This window comes from Syzygium oleosum, unplaced genomic scaffold (assembly GCF_021117445.2).
Source record: "Syzygium oleosum isolate NSW1041296 unplaced genomic scaffold, Sole_v2.1 Sole_v2.26, whole genome shotgun sequence".
Lineage (NCBI taxonomy): Eukaryota > Viridiplantae > Streptophyta > Magnoliopsida > Myrtales > Myrtaceae > Syzygium > Syzygium oleosum.
In genome coordinates, this window is record NW_026607510.1 from 2,257,407 (window position 1) to 2,284,580 (window position 27,174).

Below are 27,174 nucleotides of genomic sequence, written 5' to 3' on the forward strand. Positions count from 1 at the left end.
GTCACTTTTACGTAGATACTAGGACAGTGCTAACCGGACCGGTCCTACCCGAGAAGCGAACCGGACCAGACCGGACCGCCCTCGCTAAGAAGATTCGGGTGTCATTTGTTTGAGTGAAAGAATCTACCACGGGATTAATTTTCCAGACTTTCATGCGTCGGGTTCGTTCTAAAAATGATCAGCTAACGAAATATCATTTAATGTCCAAGAAAATACCCGCTTTAATAAGGGAAAATGAGTTTCCGAACCTGAAAAGGTGAAAATATTTTTCTTGAAACAAACACACCAGATCAAATTTAGAAGCTCTTCTCTTTCTATCCAGATAATGTGATCATCTAATTGTTGAATAATATTATCCATCAAACATTATTTTTAAGGTGTCTCATAAACTGAAAACCATATTTCCAAGCTATATCCATCACAGGATATAAATTCACATTCCAGGGCTCCTTGCATCATGGTACTTGGTGAGTTACATCTTTACAAGATTTACACATATCATCACAGATCCCAATGCAAACCCGTGCCGACCGCAGAGCTCTCCGAGCCCGAAAGCTTCGAGTACATGAGGCCGGAATGTCTCGACAGGATGAGGCGCACGACGTTCTCGGCTGCGACGGCGCTCGTCTCCATCGTGCTCGCGGCGTTCTCAAAGGCGTTGACGTAGTACAAATCCTGTCCGTCCAGAATGAAAGGGGCAAACGCTTCAGGAGCCTCGTAATGGGGGTAAGCGCCCCAGTTGATGCGGATCGTCTCCTTCCGGACACTGGAAACAGCAATATCGATGATTAGCATTTGCCCGTCGGGTCTACATTGTCATTGAGTCCATAAAGATGCTGTGTTTTCTTATTCACTATCTACGGCGTAGTCTTGCGCGACAGTGTATTCCTTCCAATACAAGGCAGTGCATCGACACTCTTTTCGAACACTTCCTAGGCCTTACGATAAGTCATTTCTGACTGAAGGGCCGAGGAGTAACTCCATCTAAGCAATGAACAGGAGATTTTTGTATATGTGAGGTTACTCTTGGCCTCTTAAACATGAGATCATCTATGGAAACGACCTCGAGAATTTATCGCCTAGTAGAGGATCTTTGCATAGATGATAGATCCGACAATCTCTCAGCAAACAAAGCAAGCACATCCACTAAGTGGAACAAAGAATATATATATAAGAACACTAAAACATGTTACCTGAATATCTGATCCAGCAGTGTGTCTACCATGGCTTCGCGGGAGAAAACCTTGTAAGTCACCTCCTTTTCGTTGTATCGCTTGAGAACCGAAATGCTCGAGAATGGAACACCAGGATCCTCGATTGTACCAACGAGTTCTGGAATTTCTTCCACAGAGCCCAGCCCAAAGTACGCCTTTTGCATACAACAGCATTCCCGATTAAAAGACACAAAAAGGAAAGTAGAAACATGATAAATGACTAAAACAAGACATGACGAGAAAAGATCTAAATAGATGATTGAGACAGAAACAAGCAAAATACTCACAGGGTTTAGAAGACCCCTCACGAAAGTCGCATGCGTATGCTGTAGCTTCCTCGGAGGAATTGTAACTGGAGGGTCAAAGTTTATGTCCACCTCATCCAATGGTGTGGCGACCACTGCAACCTCGCACTTGTAACTGTTCCCTTCAGAGGAGTTGAGCTCGTAATAGTTTCCAAGATTAGAAATAGACTCTATCTCCTCACGAAGGTGCAGATCGACGTTCGAATGATTGAGTAAACCAGAAGCCATCTGCCAGTTTCCTCCTTGGACGGACCATAAGCCACCCCCTGATCCTGCCAAGGAAACAGCGCCAGCCAGTCCGCTGATGCTTACACTTTGACCATAATTAACCCTTGTGATGACCTAAAGCATACCATTGCTAGATAGTTCAAAATATGAATAATAAGAAATTATGAAGAACAAAATAGATGATCAACTGGGACACTAAGTTTGACACATCGGGTTTTAATCGGACATAAGTTCTCTACTTCATGAGGAGCTAACTAAATATTATATTTCCATATTCTCCCTGAGTTCATTCCATCTTATAAGCGATCCACATTCTGATACATTTAGTTTACGATGGCAATTACATGAAGCATCCAGCATATATGTTCACTCAAAACTTGAACGCATCATGTATGTTCTCCAAGCAACGTACTGTGGGCTATGCTAATCTGAAAATTTTACATTCTTTCTTTCTTTTCTAGTTCAACTGACCCACCTCGGCTTCAAATTTTCTGATTGATCAAAGACTATCTCACATGCAACAATATGATGGTTATCTTGGTAATTGATGAAGACTATAGCAAGAGAAGTAAGGGCTATTAGCAATACTGGTAATAAAAAACTCGTACAGAAACCAAAAATCAAATGATATTCCAATTTCTTTTTTTTTCTTTTTTTTCTTTTTTTTTGATAACCCAGGAACCCCCCGCACGGCCGACAGCCGGAGGGGTAAACCTGGGGTGACGCTAGCGCAGGACCCACCACCACGGCGCCACACTTAAGAATCCCTAACGACTACGCTGGGGTTCGAACTCCGATCCCTTCGTGGGGGGACAAGAGCGCAAGCCAACGCAGCCGCTGCGGGCGGTGGTTGTGATATTCCAATTTCTTCATAGCTTCAAAACCCAACTATTAGAAACAGCTACATATTCTTCCACCAATGAAAATATTGATGTCAAGTTTCGCACATAAATAGCAGAAAGGCTATATTTGCTAAGATTTAAAAATGGTAATATCAAATTCCCCAGAAAGCAAAATGGACAGGCCATGCAGGAAACCATTTTTCTTTTATACATGAAAGTTTTTTTTTTTTTTTGGTCAAATGAAAGTTGAAATGTGACAGTTGGAAATAGCTTCAAAGTTATATAATCAGGCACTCAAAACCCTCATACGTGTGAGACTCAGGGGTTGGAGAGTTTAATATACTCTAGTATGTGCATAAAAAGGTGAATAGAATGATAAATCCCACAAGAGTTCATATATTAGCCGTTGAAACAGAACATAATGTCTGGAACATCCGGTGCACATAACATAATTTAGCATCAAAAGAATCGGGCCTACAAAAGCGTGTACCTAGACCTGCAGGGATGCTCCAAAGCATGCATCTAGCAGACCACTACTAAAGTAGAGCTGCGTCAAGTCAAGAGTCACGTCAAATCTCGAATCTCATTTCAGAACATCACAATAATCAAAGTTAGTCTACCTAGCAGTCACTCAACCTCTTTGACAAGAAGTACAATAATTTATGCTCTATCCTTGAGAGACATCCTATTTCTATTCACACTAGCCAAGTTCTCAGTACAGACTTAGGCTGCAGTCACTTCACAAAGCCTTTGCCACTCACAGTCGAACTTTCTTCAAGCCAGAAACCTAGGAGTATCTCCCAAGAGCTAGGATGATAACAATTTAAAATATCTCTCAACACATCCAAAAACCACCCCAACTTCCCTCACCCTCCCCAGGCCAGATGGCCATCCAGAAGGAGAGGAAAAAACAAAGAAAAGACTAGGAGCTCTCTCAAACTTGTTATCATCGTCTACCAGTAAATCTCTATGCCTTCCATCAAACGTTTGAAATACCATAGGTTATCATTGGCATTCATGACACCCTTCCGTGCATTTTTTCCACTGCAAACTAGGCCAATTTTCCTTTCGCTGAGTAATGATCTAATTATACAGGTGGGTAATCTAACAAGCCCATTACACAATCTAGAAACACTCTTATTCACCCACTAATGGCCTGGCCTTCCATGAGGCAGCCACTACACCAACATTTGTTCTCTATCTACATGAACAAGCACATACTTTTGGTTGTAGGTTATTCAATGCTTTTTTTGTTCTCTTATGAGTAGAGAAGATTCACAGCATCTCCGTACAACGTATTGGTTCAGGAAATAGATATATGATAATTAACACCATTACAACACTAGTGTTCAGTAGGTCATTAGAACTTGCATTGCGTTCAAGTAAAGGCATCCATAGGATGAACAAAATTTGAAGTAAGTTGCTAGCCAGATCTCAAGCAGATAGTTACATAATATTGAAGGGAAAGCTCTGCACTATCAATATAAATCAATTGCGAAATTTACGAGAATTCTTACAGTGATGAGTTCCCTTATCAGCAAGGGAGACAACCCAATACTGATTAACTCCTCCTCTAAAGTATGCCCGGTAAGATTGTAGAGCCCTGCCCATTTGAGCATATCGTCCACCGTCTCAAAAACGGGCCTCGAGTCGGTGCTTTCATAGTACTTCAAGAAGTTATTCACAGTCCTCTGCAACATGGAGATGTAGCCATTTTCACGAGTCACAGAGAAAACAACATCATTATGCAAATTGACTAAACCAGACACTCAAGAAAAATCAACCTATCATTCAATTTCACATTACTTCTCCATTCAAACGCTCTGTTCAAAATGGACAGACGAAATTGATTGAGACAGAGAGAAAGAAACCTGAACGAAGTTGTCCATGCGAATGAGAGAAAACCCATAACGCCAGAACAAGATCGCCGTGTTGGCAAACGACACAATCTTGTCGACGAACGGAAGCTTGGAGTTGACCCTCCATGTCTTGAACACGAAGCTCTTCCCATCCCAGATCCCAAAATCGCCATCATCGTCGCGGCCGTCGCTGGCCGACGTGGCATTCGGCCATCTCATCTTCAAGCCGATCAATTTGGTGTAATTCAAGGCGTGGTAGTTCTTGGGGTGGAGGATCGACCCGCCGGCCTCGAAGCTGTCCCCGCCCACGTTGACCCTCGCCATGCGACCCCCAACGACGCCGTGCCGCTCGAAGACGCGGATGGAGATGGAGGCGGAGGGGGAGGAGTACTCCCGGAGGAAGTGGGCCACCGAGGAGCCGCCGATTCCGCTTCCGACGATGCAAACCCAGAGGGACGACGGCGACGACGACGGCGTGATGGTCGGGAGCGAAAGGAGTAGGATGAAGAGTGTGGCGATGCGGGCGGCCATGTTGGCTGCTTGTCGAGATTTTCACTTCTCTTGCAGCCTCTTCTTCTTCAAGAATGGTTTGAGCTTTCGTTTTCCAAGAATTCTTGGGAGAAGACTTCGGAGTTTTGGGGTGATGGAGGAGACAAGAGACTCATGGGTGGTTGAGGGGTCCCGTTGACATCGTGGGTCGAAGAAAGTCTGCTCCGAAAGCCACTGACGCCATGGCTATGCAAAGGTTTTGCGGGGTTGCCGTATGGTTTGGTCCCAGAAAATCAACTCCGGACGCCGTGGCTTCGCAATGCTTAAGAAGCAGCGGTCTTCTTACGACCAGAAACTACTGGGAGGGATCGGTTCTCGATCCGGTTCCCGGACAAAATTAGAAAACGGTGACCGGACGGGTTGGTCATGAAATCAGGAACTGGCGCCCCCAGCCCAACGGATTCGGTCACTTTTCTTTTTTCTCGTTACTTGACGTCATCTTTTCGTATCGAATTAAGTAATATATATACAATGATCCTCAAATTAAAGAAACAAATAAAAAAACGTGCTTCAATTTTTACTAACTTTTTTGAAGAAATAACAAAATAAAAAAGTTATATGTAGTCGGTACAGTCCGGTTCCCTTTGGAACCAGTAACCGGACCACCCGGCGATTTCACTTTTATGAACCCAGAACTAGACCGACATTCTCGGAAACCGGATGAAACCAGCCAGTCCGTTCCGATCTGAACGGTTCCCGATTTGGGTGGTCCGTCTAGCACACCACTAGAAACTACACATGATATACATGTACAATAGGGGCCTGTTTAGTAACGTTTCAGTTTTTTTGTTTTTATGTTCTTTTGTTCCCCGGAACAGAAAAAGAACAGAAATCCGCTTAGTAAAAAAAATCTACTTTTTTATTTCTGGAACAAAAAAGTGATCTTGGAATAGATTTGGAACAGAAACAAGAAGAAAAAAAAATCTACTTCTTTGTTTCTTGAACAAAAACAAGAAACGATTTTTTCTGGAATCCTCCAAAAACAAAGAAACAATCAATCGGCCGCAACCCACCCATTGCCGCCTCTCGCCGTCCTTCGCCGCCACCTACCGCCCGCCTTCCGCCGGCACCCGCCGACCACCTCTTGTCGTCGACCACTGTCCTCCGCCGCTCGACGCTTGTCGCCACTCGCCACCGGCCGCCGTCCTCCACCGCTGGCCGCCGTGCTCCATCGCCCGACGCCGGCTGTCAAGCCCCGAACTCCTTGGTACGCGAGCATCCCACCTTCGGTCGATTATGGTGCAACGCTCCCAGGACGCGTCGTCGATCCAACACCCAAACAGAGATAAGGCACATGCGAAAACAATAAACAAACACCCGTACAATATAAACATATGAGACCAAAGATAGTACAACAACCAAGCAGGAATATAATTACTAATATATACATTTTCTTTTCTACGAGGAAACCTTTTTACAATATCCATTTAAACAGTAAAAACATACAACCCAAAAGCAGTCAACAGCCACCAGATCAAAAAGGAGCAAGTGGCTAGGGAGAGGTTAGGCCAGCTACAAGGAAGATCACAGTCAAAAAGGTACGAACTTCCTAACTAAGGGCTAAGACCTATACTAGGGCTCCCAATCAGGGTCTGAAGACTCCGAAGAACCATCCGACAGCTCCTCCGAAGAACTCTCGGGAGGCTCAGACTCCTCTGACTCCATATCCTGTGCTGCAGCCCACTCGTCCTCTGAATCCGGCTCCAACTCCGGGTCTAGGTATAGTCCTATCTCGCCTATCTCCTCATCCAAACCTAAATCTGCAACTTCCCCGTCCTCATCCGAATCTAGGTCCATGGCCTCTAATATCTCCTCCTCTTCGTCTGTGAACTTATCAGGGTCTTCCACTGTCACCTGCGACTCCTCATCCATCACCTCATCCTAGACATCCAAATCATGATCATCCTGGGGGTCGATCACCTCACCGTCAGCAACAACAGGCGCCATCAAACCATTCTCATCAAGTGGGGCATCGAAGGTCTTGAGAGGTCTGCCTATGTTCCCGTCAGTGTCTCGAAGGCACCAAGCAACGTATTCTTGAGTCTGATAGAAATACTCGCCCACATTAACAAAAACCACGGATCGATACCTAATATACGCTTCTCCATTACCAAAGGGAAAAACGCTGGTCGACTGCTGGATCCGCGTCGGGATCCCAAAAAGTACTGGTAGCTCCGGCATGGTCAGGAATGAGGGTCTGAAAGTTTGGGTTATACAACAATGAGAACACGTCTCAATGAGTAAAACCCCCTAAACCTAGGCTAGGCTAACATACATCTTCTGACAGACAAACCAACACAATCCACAAACACTAACCTAGGCCCTTGGGCCCAGATCGATAATCATGCAGACCCTGCAGGTTAAACAGTTAGATATATAACAACCACGGCACAAACGTGGCACGCATAGTCACACGTACGCCATACGCATGGTCATGCTCAACAGTGTTTGCTTCGCATGCCAATCACCAAGTCTCACACGTTCGCACACTAGCCCATGCATTCTTATGCATGCAAATGACCTCAACATGCCATGATTCATTCTGGTTCACACTGCACACTGGCTCAATGCTCAATTTATTAATTCATTACGACCCGGGAAACGCATCGGGTCCAGTGTCTATAGCCTGCTACAAAGTGCATGAGGCGCAACACTGTTCTCATCACAACACTTCGCGGCCTGCGTAAAAACGCATTCTCTCAGCCCAGTGTCTCTAGCCTGCTACAAAGTGCATGAGGCGCAACACCGATCTCCTTACGAACCAGAGCCTGCTACAAAGTGCATGAGGTTGGTCGTCATCCGGACGTACCGGGTATCGTCCTACTACAAAGTGCATGAGGATGGCACACCCCGCGTAACATGCATCAGGGCGAAATGTGATCACACATATACACAGCCAGTTATTATCTGAACCCCGCGTAACACGCATTAGGGCGATTAGGTGATCACATGCTCATGTCAGGCACGCATTCTCGCAAAACCTCAATTCATGCCTCATTCTCGGCATACAATGCGTGGCCATGCAATGCAATACAATACAATATGAGCATCACATATCTCACTCAGGTATTCCATCAATTCATGTCGCTATAACGTACTCAACTGGCCAATTTAATATCGTGCGGCCCAAAGCACAATTCAACAGTTGGAGAAGTAATTCAAACCGTCAATTGACCCATCACACTCCACACAATTTGGTCACATAAACACACGACATGGCAATACCCGATTTACTATAGTTGAGCACAACAATCAAGAATTCAGTCAACCCGGGCATACCCGGCTGTTCAGTCACATAAACCTCAATTTGTCCATTTTAGCCCGATAAATCACCAAGTGGACCGCCACTATTAATTCCAACATTGGCCTCCAAATCACCACTAGATCACCACGATAATTCACCAAATTATTCACAATCTCATCCTCGAACCACCAGTATCAAATTCCCCTCAAATCGTACCAGTATAATCTAAACAGTGTCCGTCTAAAAATGTACACCGTCCTAGACCGGGTTTAGAAAGTTATACTCACCTAATTCTAAACTAGGACGACGAGAACGGGCGGCCAATTTCCGATGAATGGCGAATCGGCGGCGGCGGCGCGGCTCACGGTGGCGGGAGGCGACGGTACGGACGGCGGCCGAAGGTGGCGAAGACGGTGATGGCGAGATGGTGGAGGAAAAAGTGGTTCGGTGAGGTTGGGTGGCGGCGGAACCAGGCGGACGGTACAGCGGCGCACGGCGCGGCTCCCCGGCGGGCGACGACGTACGGCGGCCGAGAGGAAAAAGAGAACGGAGGAGAGAGAGAGAAGGAGAGGGAACGGACGGGATGGTGGTGCTGGTGAGGTGGGGGTGACGGAACAAGGCCAGGCGGAGCAGCGGCACCGGCGGACGGCGGCGGCTTACTCCGGCGATGCTTGGCCGAGAGAGGGAGAGAGATCGTGAGGGAGAGGGAGGTGGCCGGGAGAGGAGAGAGAAGGTGGAGGGAAAAATGAGGAGAGAGAGAGGGGTCAACATGGTCAAATATTGGGGCCTAAGGGGGATACTTGTCAAAATTCTAAGCTAATACCCAAAATATCCCTAATCTAATGGCCCTAATTCAACCCTATCCAATAATTGAGGGGTAAAATAGTAAATGGGTCCAATAATTGAGCTGAAATTATAATTTAATTAATTCCCAATCTCCAGTCCAAAATTCGGAATACCCAGCACCGGGTCCCGGGGCAAAATGGTCATTTTTCTGGCCCCGGGTCGAAATTCCATTTTTCGACTGTACCAACCTAAAATGTGTGTGGCTAACATAATATGACGTCGGATTCTCAAAAATAGTCTCTTAAGCCCTCGAAAATCGATACCGAAGTCCGGGTCCAATTTCGCGATCAAAACTTGCTCAATTTCAAATTTCAGTGTCTCTCATTAACGAGCGGCTGTTTAGGAGTTACGCGTATCGATTTAAGTTATCCGAGTCATCATGGCCTCGATTCTCAGGAGAACGAGAGAAATTTATCACTGGTTCCAGAGGTCACGATCGTTCGGGTTAAGTTCGAGACTGGTTGGCCACATGCACTTTCGGTCATGCAGAATCACTTGCGATCCGATTGTACATCGTTGGCCTTAGCCAAACCACATCCGTCACCTTCCTACGATCGGCCCACATAGGCCCAAAATATTTCTTCATCGTTTCTCGAAATCTGTGCCAGGTTGACGATCGGGTCCCTGTCCACGTACCGTGTTTCCTAATTAGCCATACCCATTTGGTCAGTATCCCGAGAGTGATCAGTTATGGGCGAGACTTACTAAAATGAAATGATAAATAATACTCGTTTTATTGATTCCGGAATTGAGTCGAAATTCGGGGTGTTACACCGGCCGCCACTCGGCGCTGGCCGCCTCCCCCCGCCAACCACCTGACGCCGGCGATCACCCACCACCGGCCGCCATCCTCTGCCGCCGGCCATCGTGCTCCACCGCCCGATGCTGACCACCACCTAGCGCTGGCTGCCCTCGACTGCCAGCCACCTCCCGCCCCTGGCCACCCAATGCCGGCGGTCACCCACCATCGGCCGCCATCCTTCGCCACCGGCCACCGTGCTCCATCGACCGACGCTGGCCACCCTCCGCCACCAGCCACCTCCCGCCGTTGCCCCCTGCTGCCGTCACCGCCGCCCGACGCCATCGTGCTCCGCCGCTAACCGCCGTGCTCCACTCCCTCCCGCCGCCTGCCGCCATCCTTTGCCGCCGCCGACCATTGTCCTCCGCCCCCCACTGCCACCCGCCATCCTCCGCCGGTAGCCCAGAAGGGAGAAACTCGTCCATGGAATAGAAATGGATCATTCGCGCCCTAAACACGTTTCTATTCTTTTTCTATTCCAGGAATAAAAATTTTGTGCAGTTACTAAACGCTATTTTTTGCTCAGAAACTGTTCCAATAAATAGAAATAGAAAAAACTATTTCTGATCAGAAATTGTTTCTAGGAACAAAAACGTTGCTATGCAGACCCTAGCTCATCACTTGTGCATTTCCTTTCGTGTTTGGATCATCCATGAAATCAGGGTTGCATTGATATCTCAATGAATTGGAGTAGTGTGTGTTCTTCTATGGTAAGATTAGGACCAGCATCACTCATGAGTTATTCGCTTTTGAAGATGTCTTTTTTTGGGGGCTTGTTTGATGCTTTAGCCGACAACTAGTTGCGTTAAAAAGACAATTTCAAAGGATCGATCGATGGCTATTGAGAACAATTGCCGATAACTCGACAGCTGATTGGCAGTAAATTGTCATTGACAGCGTCAAACCAGGATTGATCGGCTAACATCGTGGAATGCCTAGGATTTTGAGAACCAATTAGGAGAGACTAAGGACAATCCGTTGTCAGCATAGACTTATTGAAAACGACTCGGTCCAACTCCAATCGATGAGAGGATTTGTCGAGACACTAGTCATTTACCAAAATTTACATAGCAAATTAAAACTCTGGGTGCATTTTGAACAATCCCGAACACTATAAAGGGCATCTTGGATTTTCTTTTTCCTTTTTTCTTCCTCATATATCCTTAAGTGATGAAAAATCGACGTAGACTCACTCGCTTTCGATAATTTTTTAGGAGGCAAATTAACAAGGAAGATGTTCGAGTAGACCCTTTTTAATATGTAGGGGGGCATGCTTTGTATTTTTCTTTGCCATGACATTTGAGGACCTTTTGTAGTGGTAGCTGTATTGTGTGCTATGATAGTATAATCTATCCTGACCTGAAACTATAGATGTTACATGCATTTGGCAAATATAGGTGTCTTTGATATAGAAGCTACAGGCTTCCAGCACATTAACAGCTGGGTTTAGTAGGGAATATGGAATTGGGCTTTGGGCTTGAGCGATTGGTTTGACTCATATTCTAAATAAAATTGGGCTGTATGGACCGTCGATTAGGTGGAGCTCATACCATGACAAATGGCAATAGTCCTCATGTTTTTTTAAACCACCCTTACTAATCAACAAGTGTTATCATTTCAAAAGAATGAACTTTCAAGTTGAGGTTTTGTTGGGAGATCACTCGTTGGGGGTTGGAAACTTGAAACGTTTGCTCAAGCGATATACATTTTCATTGGCAAAAGTACACCACAAGTGCCATAACTTGTGTACGGCGATCACTTTGGTGCCATAACTTTTTTTCGGATCACTTTGGTGTCAACTTTTTTGAAAATCGATCACTTTAGTGCCAATGCTAACGTGGCTCGCCGGAAATCCGATGTGGCGCTGACACGGCTCGCCGGAGAGGTTCAGTTAGCATTAAAAACAAGAAACGACGCCGTTTAGCCCGCTGACGTGTATTTTTTTAAAATATTTATATTATATTTAATTGATTAATTAATTAATTTAAATAAATAAAAAAAAGCCCTGCAGCAGCGGCAAGGGAGCCCTTGCCGCTGCTGCCGCTAAGCCACCACCGCTGGGAAGGGCCGGTGGTGGTGGGCGCAGTGGTCGGCGAGGGTCGCCGGCCCCTGGCCGGGGCCCAACAACCCTCGCCGACCCCCGGCGACCCTCGCCTCGCCCGGTGAGGGCCCGATCCGGCGAGGCGAGACCTCGCCGTCGCCCGGGTCATGACGGCGAGGTCTCGCTCGCCCGGGAAGGCGAGGCCGCGCCTCGCCGTCGCGACCCGTGCGACGACGAGGTCCGGCCTCGCGCTCGGGCGGCGGGACCTCGCCGTCGCTGGGTCGCGACGGCGAGGTCTCGCCTCGCCCGGTGAAGGCGAGGTCGACCTCGCCGTCGCCCGGGTCGCGACGGCGAGGCGCGGCCTCGCCCGGCGAAGAGCGAGGCGGGGCCTCGCCGTTGCGACCCGTGCAACGGCGAGGTCTCCTCGCCGGATCCGGCCCTCGCCGGGCGAGGCGAGGGTCGCCGGGCCCCGGCCAAGGGCCGGCGACCCTCGCCGACCACTGCGCCCACCACCGCCGGCCCTTCCCGGCGGTGGTGGCTTGGCGGCAGCAGCGGCGAGGGCTCCCTCGCCGCTGCTGCAACACCTTTTTTGTTTTTTTTTTCTAAAAATTAAAAAATTCGAAAAAAAGCCACGTAATTTACACCGTGTACAAGTCAGACCATTTTTTTTTAATATAAATGCCATGTCAGCTTTTTGGCAGGAATTTTGGCCGGAGTCACTAAAGTGATCGATTTTCCTCCGACTTGGCACCAAAGTGATCCGAAAAAAAGTTATGGCACCAAAGTGATCGCCGTACACAAGTTATGGCACTTGTAGTGTACTTTTGCCCATTTTCATTACACCATCGAGTATAAACCTTCTCCCTATCGGTATGAGGTGACGCATCGTGTATGTCCGTTGGTTAGCCAAATCCGTCATTATCAAATCCTTTAAAAGAAGGATCATCGTTAGATCTACTACCAGTATAAAGAATTACTTATATGAAGGATATGTATGTTTTGAGTCTAACTTTATAATCGAATTCTTTCGCATGTCATCTATCCAATGATAAGTGTGTGAATTATATTTTATACCTGCAGTGGATCTAATAGAATTCCTCCAAAGAAAGCGTAGTCAACACCTTCCCAATGACAAAAAAATTATGAGCAGAGACAATTTTCTGTATTAAATATATAATAGGAGGAATTCGTGGCTGGGACATTCCCATTCAAGTTCAATGATCGAATTCGAGTTGACCTTCAACTTGAAGCAGAGAGCATTATAATAGGAGGAATTCGTGGCTGGGACATTCTCACTAATTTTTCAAATTTTGATTTGCTAAAAATAATTAATCAACGAAAAATCATTTTACAGTTAAAAAAATATCCATATTTAAAATATGAAAAATGAGTTTCCTGTCCTGAAAAGGCAAAAACATATTTCTTGAAAATGATTTTTATGAAAAATATTTTCCTTCATCATAAAGTTTTCTCCAAAACAATGAGAAGCTTCTCTTTCTTCACAGATAATGCGATCCATTAAACAGTTTTTAGGGTGTCAAAAACTGAAAACCGTATTTCCAAGCTATCCATCACAGGATATATTTCACTTTCCAGTCCTCCTTGCGCCAGGGCACTTGAGTATGAGTTACACATCCTAGAATATTACACAGATCATCAAAGTGTATGTGAACCCTCATCAAAGTTCCAAATGCAAACCCAAGTCAACCGTAGAGCTCTCCGAGTCCGAAAGCTTTAAGGGCACGTGGCCGAAAAGTCTTGACAGGATGAGGCGCGCGACGTTCTCGGCTGCAACCGCGCTCGTCTCCATCGTGCTCGCGGCGTTCTCAAAAGCATTGACGTAGTATAAATGCTGTCCATCCAAAATGAACGGGGCAAACACTTTAGGAGCCTTGTAACGGGGGTAAGCGCCCCAATTGATGGGGATCGTCTCCTTCCGGACACTGCAAACAGCAATATCGACGATTAGCATTTGCTCGTCGGTCTACTTTGTCATTGAGTTCATAAAGATGCCGTGTTTTCTTTCTCACTATCTACAGCGTAGTCTTGCGAGACGGTGTATTACTTCCAAAACAAGGCAGTGCTTCGACACTCTTTTCGAACACTTCCTAGGCCTTTCGATAAGTCATTTCTGACTGAAGGGCCTAACTCCATCTGAGCAATGCACAGGAGATTTTTGTAGCTGTGAGGTTACTCGTGGCCTCTTAAACATGAGATCATCCATGGAAATGACCTCAAGAATTTATCGCCTATTAAAGGATCTTTGCATAGATAATAGATCCGACTACCTCTCAGCAAACAAAGCAAACACATCCACCAAGTGCAACAAAGAACGAATCTAGCTAGACCACAAAATAACATGTGCATGTAGGTCACAATGTACCTTAATAACTAGGGCAAAGAACTAAAACATGTTACCTGAATATCTGATCCAGCAACGTTTCTACCATGGCTTCGCGGGAGAAAACCTTGTAAGTCACCTCCTTTTCATTGTGTCGCTTGAGAACTGAAATGCTCAAAAAAGGTACGCCAGGATCCTCGATTGTACTAACCAGTTCCGGAATTTCTTCCACGGAGCTGAGCCCAAAGTATGCCTTTTGCACACAATGGCATTCCCATTTAAAAGACAAAAAGGGAACGCGAAATTAGTAACTAAGACAATACAATGTGATGAAAAAAGATATAAATAGATGATTGAGACAGAAACAAATAAAATGCTCACAGGATTTAGAAGACCCCTCACGAAAGTCGCATGCGTGTGCTGTAGCTTCCTTGGAGGAATTGAAACTGGAGGGTCAAAGCGTATGCCCACCTCATCCAATGGGATGGCGACCACTGCAACCTCGCACTTATAACTGTTACCTTTGGAGGAGTTGAGCTCATAATAGTTTCCAAAATTAGAAATAGACTCTATCTCCTCACGAAGGTGCAGAGCGACATTTGAACGATTGATTAAACCAGCAGCCATCTGCCAGTTTCCTCCTTCGACGGACCATAGGTCACCCCCTGATCCTGCCAAGGAAACAGCGCCAGCAAGTCCGCTGATGCTTACACTTTGACCATAATTAATCCTTGTGATAATCTACAACATAACAATGCTAGATGGTCAGAATAATTATAATAAGAACTATGAAGAATGAAATAGATGGTCCACCAGGATACTAAATTTGGCATTTCGAGTTCTAATCGTACATAAGATCTTTTCTTCATGAAGAGCTAACTATATATTGTATCTCCATCTCCTCCCCAAGTTCATTTGATCTATAAGATCACCAGATTCTAATATATGGAGATTACTATGGCAATTGGTTGAATCATCCAGCACATATATTCACTTTAAGCTTGAACAGATCATGTAAGTTCATCAAACAACGTATTGTTGGCTATCCCAATCTGAAATTTTTATGTTTTCTTTCTTTTCAAGTTCAACTGACCCAACTCTACTTCAACTTTTCTGATTGATCAGAGACTATCTCATATGACACAATGCTGTGGTTATCTTGGCAACCGATGAAGACTATAGCAAGAGAAGCACAAGCCATTAGCAATACTGCTAATAAAAACCTCATACAGAAACCGAAAATTATATCACATTATGCCAATTTTTTCATAGCTTCGAAATCCAACAAATAGAAACAGCAACATATTATTCCATGCTGGAACTATTAATGCCGAATTTCACACATAAATAGCAGAAAATTTGCAATTGGAAATATCATTTTCAACAAAAAGCAAAATAAACAGGCCATCAAAAGGGCAGGAAATCATTTTTCGTTTATACAGGAAAATGTGATAATTGAGAATAGCTTCAAAGTTATAAAATCAGGCACTAAAACTCTCATAAGCATGAGACTCGAGGGTTGGAGAGTTTGATATAATCTAGTATGTGCGTGAATGCTAAATAGACTGATCAATGCCATAAGCGTGCACATATATTAGCCATTCAAACAGAGCACAACATATGAAATATCCAGTTCACATAACGTAATTTAGCAGCAAAAGAATCGTGACTACAAATCCGTGTACCTAGACCTGCAGGGATGCTCCAAAGCATGCATCTAGCAGCCCAACGCTAAAGTAAAGGGCTGCGTCAAGTAAACAGCCACATCGAATCTCATTGCATGACGTCACAGCAATCAAAGTCAGTCTACCTAGCAGTCACTCAACCTCTTCGACAAGAAGTAGAGTAACCTATGTTCTATCCTTGAAAGACATCCTATTCCAATTCACACTTCCTTGATCCCAGATGCACCTGTTACCAAAGTTGTCAGTACAAACTTAGGCTGCAGTCACTTCACGAAGCCTTTGCCACTCACAGTTGGACTTTCTTCAAGCCATGACCTAGGAGTATTTCCCAAGACTTAGGATGATGACAACTTAATATATCTCTTAACACATCCAGAAAGCACCCCGACTTCCCCCACCTCCCCAGGCTGGGGGAGATCCAGAAGGAGGGGAAAAAACAAAGAGAAGACTAGGAGCTCTCTCAAACTTATTGTCATCGTTTACCAGCAAATCTCCATGCCTTCCATTAACAGTTTGAAATACCATAGGTTATCATTCGCATTCATGACACCATTCCATGCATATTTGCTACTGTAAACTAGGTCAACTTTTTTTCTTTTAATAAGAAAAGATTTCATTATAAAGGTTGGTAATCTGTCTACAAGCCCATTATACAATCTAGAAACACTTTTATTCACCCGCTAGGGGCCTGGCCGTCCATGAGGCAGCCACTACACCAATATTTGTTTCATATGTACATGAATGGGCACATACTTTTGGTTGTAAGTTATTCAATCCTTTTTTATTCTCTTTTTCTGAGTAAAGATGGATCCACAGCATCATCTTCGTACAACGTATTGGTTCAGGGAATAGATATATGACAATTAACCCCATTAGAACTTGCAATCCATTCAAGTAAAGGCATCCATAGGATGAAAATTTGAAGTAAGTCACTAGCCAGATCTTGAGCAGATACATACTATAGAGGCAAAAGCACTGTCGTATCAATATAAATCAATCGTGAAATTTATGAGAATTCTTACAGTGATGAGTTCCCTTATCAGCAAGGGCGACAACCCAATACTAATTAACTCTTCCTCTAAAGTATGCCCGGTAAGATTGTAGAGCCCTGCCCATTTGAGCATCTCATCCACCGTCTCAAAAACGGGTCTCGAGTCGGTGTTTTCATAGTACTTCAAGAAGTTATTCACAGTCCTCTGCAACATGGAGATGTAGCTATTTTCATGTGTCATGAAGAAAACAACATCATTATGCAAATTGACTGAACCAGACACTCAAGAAAAACCAACCCATCATTCAATTTCACTCCACTTCTCCATTCAAATACTCTGTTCAGAATGGATAGACAAAATCGATTGAGAGATAGAGAGAGAGAGACCTGAACGAAGTTGTCCATGCGAATGAGAGAAAACCCATAACGCCAGAACAAGAGCGCCTTGTTGGCGAACGACACAATCTTGTCAACGAACGGAAGCTTGGAGTTGACCCTCCACGTCTTGAAGACGAAGCTCTTCCCATCTCAGATCCCAAAATCGCCATCGTCGTCGCGACCGTCGCCAGCCGACGTGGCATTCGGCCATCTGATCTTCAAGCCGATCAACCTGGTGTAATTCAGGGCGTGGTAGTTCTTGGGGTGGAGAATCGCCCCGCCGGCCTCGAAGCTCTCGCCGCCGACGGCGACCCTCGCCATGCGACCCCCAACGACGCCGCGCCGCTCGAAGACGCGGACGGAGATGGAGGCGGAGGCGGACGGGGAGGAGTACTCCCGGAGGAAGTGGGCCACCGAGGAGCCCCCGATTCCGCTTCCGACGATGCAGACCGAGACAGGGGACGACGACGACGACGTGATGACCGGGAGCAAGCATAGTAGGATGAAGAGCGTGACGATGCGGGCGACCATTGTGGCTGCTTGTCGAGTTTCACTTCTCTTGTTATCTCTTCTTCTTCAAGATTGGTTTGAGCTTTCGTTCTTCAGAATTCTTGGAAGAAGAACTTCGGAGTTTTTGGGGTGATGGAGGAGACCGACGAAGGAAGAGGTTTATGGGTTGCTGAGACATGGTGGGTCGAGGAAAGTATACTTCGGAAACCATGGACGCCGTGGCTTTGCAATGCTTTGCAGGTTGCCGCATGGTTTTGGTCGTCGAAGATAATCTGCTCCGTCGAAAACCATGGACGCCGTGCCGTGGCTTTGCACTGTTTTGCAGGTTGCGGTCTTCTGTTCTTACGACCAAAAACTATAATATATGGCCACCATAAAGCAAACGGTAACTTAACTTTAACCCAATTAGGTGGTCCATGAATTTTTTATTTATTCGATATGATATTTGAACTTTACCTAAATATATAACATGGTCCTCAAATTTTTAATTTATCCAATATGATCTCTGAACTTTTGATGCATGTTGAATTAAGTTTCCGGACTTTATGAAAATGTTAAATGTTGTTTTTCTATTAATTCAAGTTTAGGAAAAAAATTGAACATTTTCGTATAATCCATGGACTAAATTAAACAAATTAAAATTTTAAGGAAATATTGAACAAATTAAAAGTTCATGAAAGACATTATATATCAAGCCAAATTTTAGAAATCATTAGTGTTATTTTCTCACATATATGTATATATATAGACAAACACAAGAGCTCACCACTCATGCATTTCTTTTGTGTTTGGATCATCCACGAAGTCAAGGTTGCATCCATATCTCAATGAATCAAAATAGTGTTCATCTACAGCAAGATTCAAGAGACATCACGATTTAAAAGGATCAATTGACGGCTATCGAGAACAATTACCAATAACTTAACGACTAATTGGCACGATTGACAATGAATTGTCGTTAACTACATCGAGCCAGAGGATCGATTGGCTGCAATCATGGAATACCTACAGGATTCGAGAATCAATTAGGAGAGACCAAAGACAATATGCTGTCGGCTTGTACATATTGAAAGTGATTCGGGTCCAACTCCAAACCACGTCAATCAAGAGGATCAATTACTACTTAAGGATCGAGACCAATTTCCACGTCTCAAGACATGATACATTTTACCAAGATTTGTATTGTAGCATGATAGTATAATCTATTATGTGCTGAAACTATAGATGTTAAATACACTTGGCAATAGATGTCTTTCAGATAGGCGCTATTGAATATGTAACGGAGGCTTCAGAATATTTACCAAATTCTGGGCTTGGGCTGATTTGACAACTTTGTGGTGAATTATAATTTATCAGCTGGGCTTAGTAGAGAATATAGGCTTGGGCTTTGGGCTCGAGCTTGGGATTGGTTTTCAGTCGGATTCGAAATGAAATTGGGCTTAGACCGTGTGTTGGACGTGTATGGGCCTAGGGGCTTCGGTAGTTGGGCCTGTCTCTCAATCCAATTCTTAGCTGCTCCCGATGCATGTGAGCTCAACTTACGTGTACATCGGATGTGGTGGAGCCCACGCTTAATTTTTTATGATGATTGATCATTTATTCGCATTAAAAAACGCATTTCTTAAACAAAATATAAGGTAACAAAATGTTGAAATCCAGCAGGTTTCAAGCGGATTAAGAACCCCTACAGTAATATGAGTAGAGCTTGGGAATAGAATTACTAACATAACTCAAATTTGAGTTGGGACTCGGGGATATAATTGAAGTCTTGGGTTTGGTCTCAATATAGAATCAGTCAATCCATGACCGTCATGATAGGATTTCTAACTTCAGTGGAGTATGTATTTATAGGAGAGAGTAATTTAGGTTGTCGGGCTTTAGTTGACAGGTGGTGATCAATACTATAACAAATAGCAAAATGTCATGACGAGTGGCTGTGCCTCATGATAATACGATGGTCTTGACATGTTGTCAAACCGCCCTTGTGAGCTAATAAGTAAATGCTTTATTGGGAGATTGTCCATCAGGTGTTACTAACTTGAAACACTTTCTCAAGTGGCATGCTTCTTCATTACACCGTCGAGTATAAAACTATGGTTGGTCATATCCAACATGAGTCGATTCCAACCCTGGAACCGGACTAGGCAGGGTCTATTTCCAATTTGCAGAATTGGGAATCGGCCTACTCGATCTTGGAATCGATGATTTCTTTTTCTTTTTCTTTTTTGGTTTCTTCTATTCCTTACAAGTGGGAATTTCCCAACATTAAAAGAAAAGGATAATTTACTAATTAGGATTTGCTTCAAAATAAAAAAATTAAAAAAATTAAGAAAACTTGGCTGGTCCATCGGTCCAGTTCCTTATGTAGAATCGAGAATCGGACTGGTTATTTCCAGTTCCAAATTTTGGAATCAGAAACCGGACTGATCCCCTTGAAAACCACCTAAAATCGATCGGTTCATTACAGTCCGGTCCGATTCTCGGATTGGACCGGGATCGATGCACACCCCAATGTAAACCTTCACCCTTTAGGTATAAGGTTCCACGTAGTGCATATCCATTGGTTAACCATTCGTCATTATCAATCCCTCTTTAAAAATTATCATTATTAAGACCCAAAAAGAATGTCACAAAAACCCAAATTATGCCAATTATAACAAATTTACGGACTTTTTTTTTGTAATATCAAAAACCTCAAACTAGATCCATTATGACACATTTATCATAAAATTTTCTTGTGACATAAAAACTCAAAATTTGTAGGGGCATCCTCGATCACCAAACTTCACTCTTAAGCCGGTCGCAAATTCGATGCTTTTCCTTTTGATCAATGCGTTTGAGATTTACCCCATCAGCGATCCACTTACTACTGGAACCTACACCAAAGACGGTACGGTAGCTTTCAAACCCATGATTGACATAAATTTTCCCGCTTTGTGCAATTACTCGTGACAAACACTTGATTGTACCGAGAATGTGACATGTAAACCAGCTCAAACCCAAGGCTATAATTGACTAGCTTTCTCTACTTGTGCAGTGGAGGGATTATCTGTGTTACAAAGCAAATTCATCGTACTATGACAGTGGACCGAGGACCCGTGTCTAGCATCGGCACATGCCTGGGATTTGGTCAGTTGCGGCACCGATGTTAGTCCTCGAGTAACATCATTGTGAGTGCAAGCCTTTGTGTTTTGAGTTTTTGAGAATGATGACTAGTGTAATCTGAAGTTGAGGAATCGCTCACACACTGGTCTCTACGGTGCACTTCGAGTCCTTAATATCGTGGATACACTTCAGACAATGTAAGTTCATGACCCCGTGACATGGAACTAATTAGCTTTCGCGACTAAATTAAGCATGGAGTTTTGATTTTTCTCGATTTCAAAGTGCAGCGATGCGCATAACAACAGCTTGGACTGCCCTATTCCCGATTTTCTCGGCATGTTGCTGATCTTCAACTTCTGTGAGTCAATCATGTCTCCACCGAAGCACTCCTTTTCTCCTATGCATTTGCATTATCCAAATCGAATTTGTACCCTCTCTACTTCATTCCCATGTAGGGACTTTTAGCAGACAACAGGTCCAATGGAACTTTACCTGGACAATCGAATTTGAAGCATATGTAAGTAGCTCTTAAAGGGACGGTAATATCATGTGGCATCACATAGCCTCGCAGACCAATCTAAGTGGTTCTTTGTATTGGAAAATTTTAAGATCACATGTTAAACGAGCTCACTTTGTGCGCGATACCGCATCAATAATACAGTATACCTGGTACTATAACCATCCTTTTCCTTGACTAACTTAAACTAATTTAATGGTACAGAGTAAGTGGCAATTGCCTCAATGGTGTGCCATGCAGAGCCACAGCTCCGACGCCACCAGCATCCTCTGTAGGTCTCAGGCCAAGCCAGCTCGGATCGGCCTCGTCTTCAGATGGATCTCCCTCTTCATCAGTTGGCAACGAGATTCCGCTTAAATTGGCAATCATGGTCCAACTTATTTTCTTTCCATTCACTTGACTAGGGGATGTTTAAATGGGACGTACTATATATCAAGTTGGAAACGGCGAGCCTCGCCAAGTTTTCTTATTTATCAGATTCTGTAACCAGATGTGCTTCTCACCACTATTGCTTCCTAAGTAGCACCGACAACGACATGTCATTTCTAAAAATAATAAAAAAAAGAATATGACACGCTGGGACACGTTGTATATTAAATATATATTTTTATATGTACATGATAAACTATCATTTTTATGAAATCAAATTAATTTGATTCAAATCTACAAATAAATAAATAATAAAAAAAGAGCCTAGAATTAATTTACACTAAAAACATTAATCCACCATTTGTTAATATCATTCATTGTTTTCATTTGACAAATTCAACAACATTCCATTCCCATAATCCAAAAAACTTGGAGAGAAAAAACATAAACAATCTACATTCCACCATTAAATTTAACATTTAACAATAAGTTAAAAAATAAAAAATAATCCACGTTTCACCATCAAATATAACAAGAAATCATTCATCTACATTATCCACTTCTTCTGAAAATATCTTCAAATGTGTCAAATACATCTTCGCAAATATCCCACATCTTGGTCTATCCTTCTACATATTGTGGGTTTTTTCTTAATAGAAGACGAAAGTTGCTGTAAGTGAAAACCAAATCTTCTGCACGTTTTGGAGTATCTTATTTCTCCTCATCGAGTGCACAAATGAGTAAGTACTCCAATTTCTCTTGGCACACGATGAAGAAGAAGGTTGTACAAGAAGCTTTAAGACTATACTTTGAAGCATATGTGCACATGCACCATAATTAACCCACCAAGTCTTAGGATCCATACAATACCGATATTGAATGGAATCAAATTATCTAAAATTCCCATTTTTGTTCGCAAAATCTAGATACTTCAAATTCACCTTGTTTTGCTCATCCAAGTTAGGAAAGTATTTCCTTAGGCATTTTAGTCTTTCTTGGTTGATCTCTTTATCCTTGTATGGAGAAACACGAAAAGAATCTTCATTGAATCATTGATCACTATAGTACCTTATTTAATAAAATAAAATAAAAATAGAAAACCATAATAAGTAAGAGAAGTATTATATTATCATCTCAAAGAAAGAATAACTAATAAAGTAATAATCTCATACAATTTTAGAACTTACCTAGGATTCAAGGCATTTGCCAAGTAATGAAGTGGAGTGTTGTTCCTAGTCTAATGATCCACAGGAATTGTATAAATGACCTCATAAAATGTAGACTCCTCATCTAGCCTTTTTATTTCATGCTCATATATTGCTATCTTCACTTTTTCAATCATTGGATCCCACATATCATAAATTAAGTGAAGACAAGGCTTGTTGGCATCACAAATTCTAAGCATATCATAAATAGGAGCCATGAATGAAAGTATATAATCAATTGAATCCCACAAAAAATCATCCAACACCTTGTCCTTGACAAACTTAGCCCTCCTTCGATTATCATCTCGATAGATATTCCATTTGTCACAAATAACCATGCTTTGAAGACCACTTTTTATTAATTTAAACCTCCTAAGCATCACAATCATCGAAGCAAAACGTGTATCCGCTACGCAAAGCAACTTCAAGTTAACAAACTCATTGTATATTGCTAACATATTCATGATGAAATGTTTGATTTGCATAACTTCCCAAACAATCTCTAAAATCCAACTACATTTCTCATAAACTTCTTGATTGATCTCCATATTCTATGCGACAAAAATATTCTTTAAAGCTAGATTAAGGGTGTGCACCACACAAAGATTCCAAACAATGGATAGAAATTCTTGCTCGATGAGTTGTCCCACGCGCTTACAATTTGAAGCATTATCTGTAATCACTTGGACCACATTCCCATGCCCAATTTCATTGATTACTTCATTCCATAAGTTAAAAATGAAATACATATCCTTTGTTTCTGTTGCACAATCAACTGATTTTATAAACATAAGTTCTCCATCCGACATCGCCATAAGATTAATAAGTGGTCTCCTTTATGAGTTACTACATCCATCACTCACAATGCTTACACCCTTCTCCCTCCACATGTCTCAAATAGGTGCACACAACCTATCAATATTTTCCTTCTCTTTTTGCAATAAAGTGGTCATCAATAAATTATATTTCGGTGGTACATACCCCACAATATTATGATTAGCGTCATAAGTAAAAACAGATTGAAAGTAAGGGTTTCCTTGATAGGTTAAACAACAAACCCGCCTAATAAAACATCATAGCAATCTCAAAATTTAAACGTTCCCATTGAGTCATGTTGAGTGTCTTCTCAAGTGATCCTCCACTCCCACTTTCAATCTTCCTTTTTTTTGGAGTATGAATCCATCCCACCATCACTAATTGAAAAACTAGAAGGGGGCAAAGGTGCATTTTTAGGCGCAAAACTCACTAATCTAGTATTGACTTCTTCATATAATCTTTCCATCTGCAAAAGATCATTTTTTCTACCTTTCCACATTTTCCAATTCCTTTTCCACTTATCATCAATAAATGGGCCATAACTCTTGTGTATGAACTCATAAAATCTTTTTTGCAAAAATTGCATTTCCAAGGCAAATTTCCCCCTACATCACTATGAGTAACTACCTTAGTGATAACCTCCATAGTGGTTTATCCAAATCTTCATTAGTAGATGAAGCACTTGTGTACAAGAAGTGCTACTATCCATGCTTGAAGTCATTCTACAAAAAATACAATTACAAGAACTATAAATTTAATACTACAATTATATGTGATGGCAAAAAAGCTCGAGCACGTGATAAGAGAAATCACAAATGGTCCATGAGTCCAACGACCTAATTAAACAGAAACGGCTTCGAGACAGTCAACATTTCACAAAAGGTTGAGGATAACTGAGAAGTATCAAGGATATCTAGCTGATGATGATTGGATTGAGTTCCTTTTTCACTATTATACTCTCAATCAACTTCTTAGAATCTAAAGCAGGTCCCTTTCAATTACCCAGTTCACAATTTTGTAGGAGCAAATCAAGAACTCAGGTGAATATCACGATTCAAAAATCACGTAGCGCCATTACCAACTCCAACTGCTCTAAAAACTCGAGTGCGTGATTTGACTTCACCATACCTCAATGCTCTCGCAACACCCGTTTCAGCTAAGTCCAAACACTAACAAGAGCAAATGCTGCAGGATTCAACAAATAAGAAGGCCAATGCACTTGAGTGAAGTAGAAGAGGGCCTTGCCAATTCTCGCTCTTTCTCCAATAGCCCCATAGCCTCTGCGATCCTCCGAGACTTGGCAGCACTTGTGCCTCGTTCTTTGGGACTCATGGGGTCGAACCCCTCCAAAGCACGGCAATGGAGGGTGTTCACCGCGCCGTTGGTGGTGGCGGCGGCGACGAGGAGGAGGAGGGTGCACACTGGGAGGGAGAGGAGGAAGAGCCCTCTGCTATAGGGGTTCTTGGTCCGCGAAACGGAGAAGGGGTGGTGGTGGGTTCAGGGTCTGAGAGTGGTGATTTAGGGGTTTGGAGGTTGGAGGATGCGAAGGAATAAGATGAGAAATGGTGAGGAAATAGACACAATTGATGCTTCTCTTCAAGGCCTCCTCCTCAACGAACTTTGCTGAAACATGGAGGGATTGTATGTTCGAGCAAAGAAGAGAAATAGCAAATCGAGAAGGGGAGGGAGTAGAGAGCATGACTGAAGGCACACAGGAGACTAGAGTTTTTCTTTCACCATTTTCTTTCTTTTTTTTTATTTTTTTATAAGTTTACATTTTGACCCCTAATTTTTTGCAAATTTATAAAATGACCCCGTGTGTTTCAGAATCGAGTGTCATCGGCTTGTCCAACGCGTTGAGCACGTGTCGGATTTCCAACATCTATTGACCGCGTGTCGAAGCATGTCGAACACATGTAGGTGTCCGATACTGACACAATGACCTCCTAAACGTGTCGGTGCTACCTAGTGAGTAGCTACCTTAGTGATATACCTTCATAGTGGTTTATTCAAATCTTCATTGGTAGATTTAGACTCTTGTGTACAAGAAATGCTATTATCCATGCTTGAAGTTGTTCTATAAAAAATCAATTACAAGAATTATAAATTTAATATATACTACAAATAAATGTAACGGCAAAAAAGCGCGAGTGCGTGATAAGAGAAATCGCAAATGGTCCATGAGTCCAATGACCTAATTAAACAGTGACTACTTCGGGATAGTCGACATTTCATAAATGGTCAAGGATAATAGAGAAGTATCAAGGATATCTAAGTTATGATGATTGGATTGAGTTCCTCTTTCATGAGGAAATATTCGGTGGTTGCATAGTACCACATCATAGGTTGAAGTGGCAAGCACTTATGTATTGTTCACCAATCATGAACTGACATGTGTCATTGACGTGGAAATAAATAAAACATAATAAAATCTTAATTTTTTTCTTTTTTTCTCTCTCTTCTTCGTCCTCTATCTGGAATTGTTGAAGTTTCTGGGTTTCCTTTGTTTTTGGTCGCTTATGGGTTTCCTTCTTTTGCATTACTTTCAAGACGCCAACTCCCATTGGCTTATCTTCATCTTTCTTCTTGTCACTTGCATTTTGAAGTTTTGCTCATTCATAAGAATTTGCCCTTGCCATAACAGTTCTTGATAAGAGATTCAGTTTCAAGCAGCCAAGTATTCCATGAAGGCAAAGCCAAAAACTTACTATATTTCGTTTTTTCCATGGCGGCTGAGAGGAATCGAAGGCTCTTCTCCATCTTTTTCCCATTAGCTCAGCAATCTTGAAACCCCTCCATCGTCACTGTGGCTCACAAACCAAGCCACCCCTTCATCGTCACTCGTGGCTAGGCTCGTTTATCGCCAGATTTGGTGCAATGGACATGCCACCGTTTCGTCATCGCTCGGGATCAGACTTGCCAGATCTGAATACTTTCTTCAAGGTTTCTCTTTGATGTAACCTCCGCAGGTTATTGTGGGGTTTGTTCATATACGGAGGGGATGGCCGCAAGCGACGACGAAGTGGAGGGCTCAGGCATGGAGCTGCAACGATGGAGGGTGGCTCGGCTATGGAGGCACAGTAGTGGCCAACTTGAATGTGGTGCCGGCAACTGCAGCTGGAGGAGGTAGCTGTGGATAGAGGAGGAAGAAGAGAGAAAAAATAAAGAAAAAAGAGTTTCAGATTTTAATGGCATGGGAGATGGCGTCTCGAAAGTAAAAGCAGAAGAAGGTAACCTAGAAACTTCAACAATTGAAGACAGAGGATGAAGAAGAGAGAGAAAAAAAGTTTAAGATTTTATTATTTATTATTTATTTCCACGTTAGTGACA

General features: G+C 43.1%; 3 protein-coding genes across 3 annotated transcripts; all 3 read right to left on the minus strand.

Annotated features, from left to right (window-relative positions):
• Positions 1-323: 323 nt before the first annotated feature.
• LOC115662524 (farnesylcysteine lyase-like) lies at positions 324-5,306 on the minus strand. Its single transcript, XM_030584661.2, has 5 exons — positions 4,461-5,306; positions 4,107-4,280; positions 1,502-1,861; positions 1,194-1,369; positions 324-766 (listed from the first exon to the last, which is right to left on the minus strand). The coding sequence occupies exons 1-5, from the start codon at positions 4,977-4,979 to the stop codon at positions 502-504; spliced, it is 1,494 nt and encodes a 497-aa protein (XP_030440521.1). The 5' UTR covers positions 4,980-5,306; the 3' UTR covers positions 324-501.
• An 8,177-nt stretch (positions 5,307-13,483) lies between these two features.
• LOC115682484 (farnesylcysteine lyase-like) lies at positions 13,484-17,466 on the minus strand. The gene is made up of 5 exons (XM_056303108.1): positions 17,332-17,466; positions 16,976-17,149; positions 14,650-15,009; positions 14,346-14,521; positions 13,484-13,870 (listed from the first exon to the last, which is right to left on the minus strand). Exons 1-5 carry the CDS (start codon positions 17,347-17,349, stop codon positions 13,606-13,608), a joined length of 993 nt encoding a protein of 330 aa, XP_056159083.1. The 5' UTR covers positions 17,350-17,466; the 3' UTR covers positions 13,484-13,605.
• A 6-nt stretch (positions 17,467-17,472) lies between these two features.
• LOC130134977 (farnesylcysteine lyase-like) lies at positions 17,473-17,853 on the minus strand. Its single transcript, XM_056303109.1, has one exon. It carries the CDS (start codon positions 17,851-17,853, stop codon positions 17,473-17,475), a length of 381 nt encoding a protein of 126 aa, XP_056159084.1.
• Positions 17,854-27,174: the final 9,321 nt, after the last annotated feature.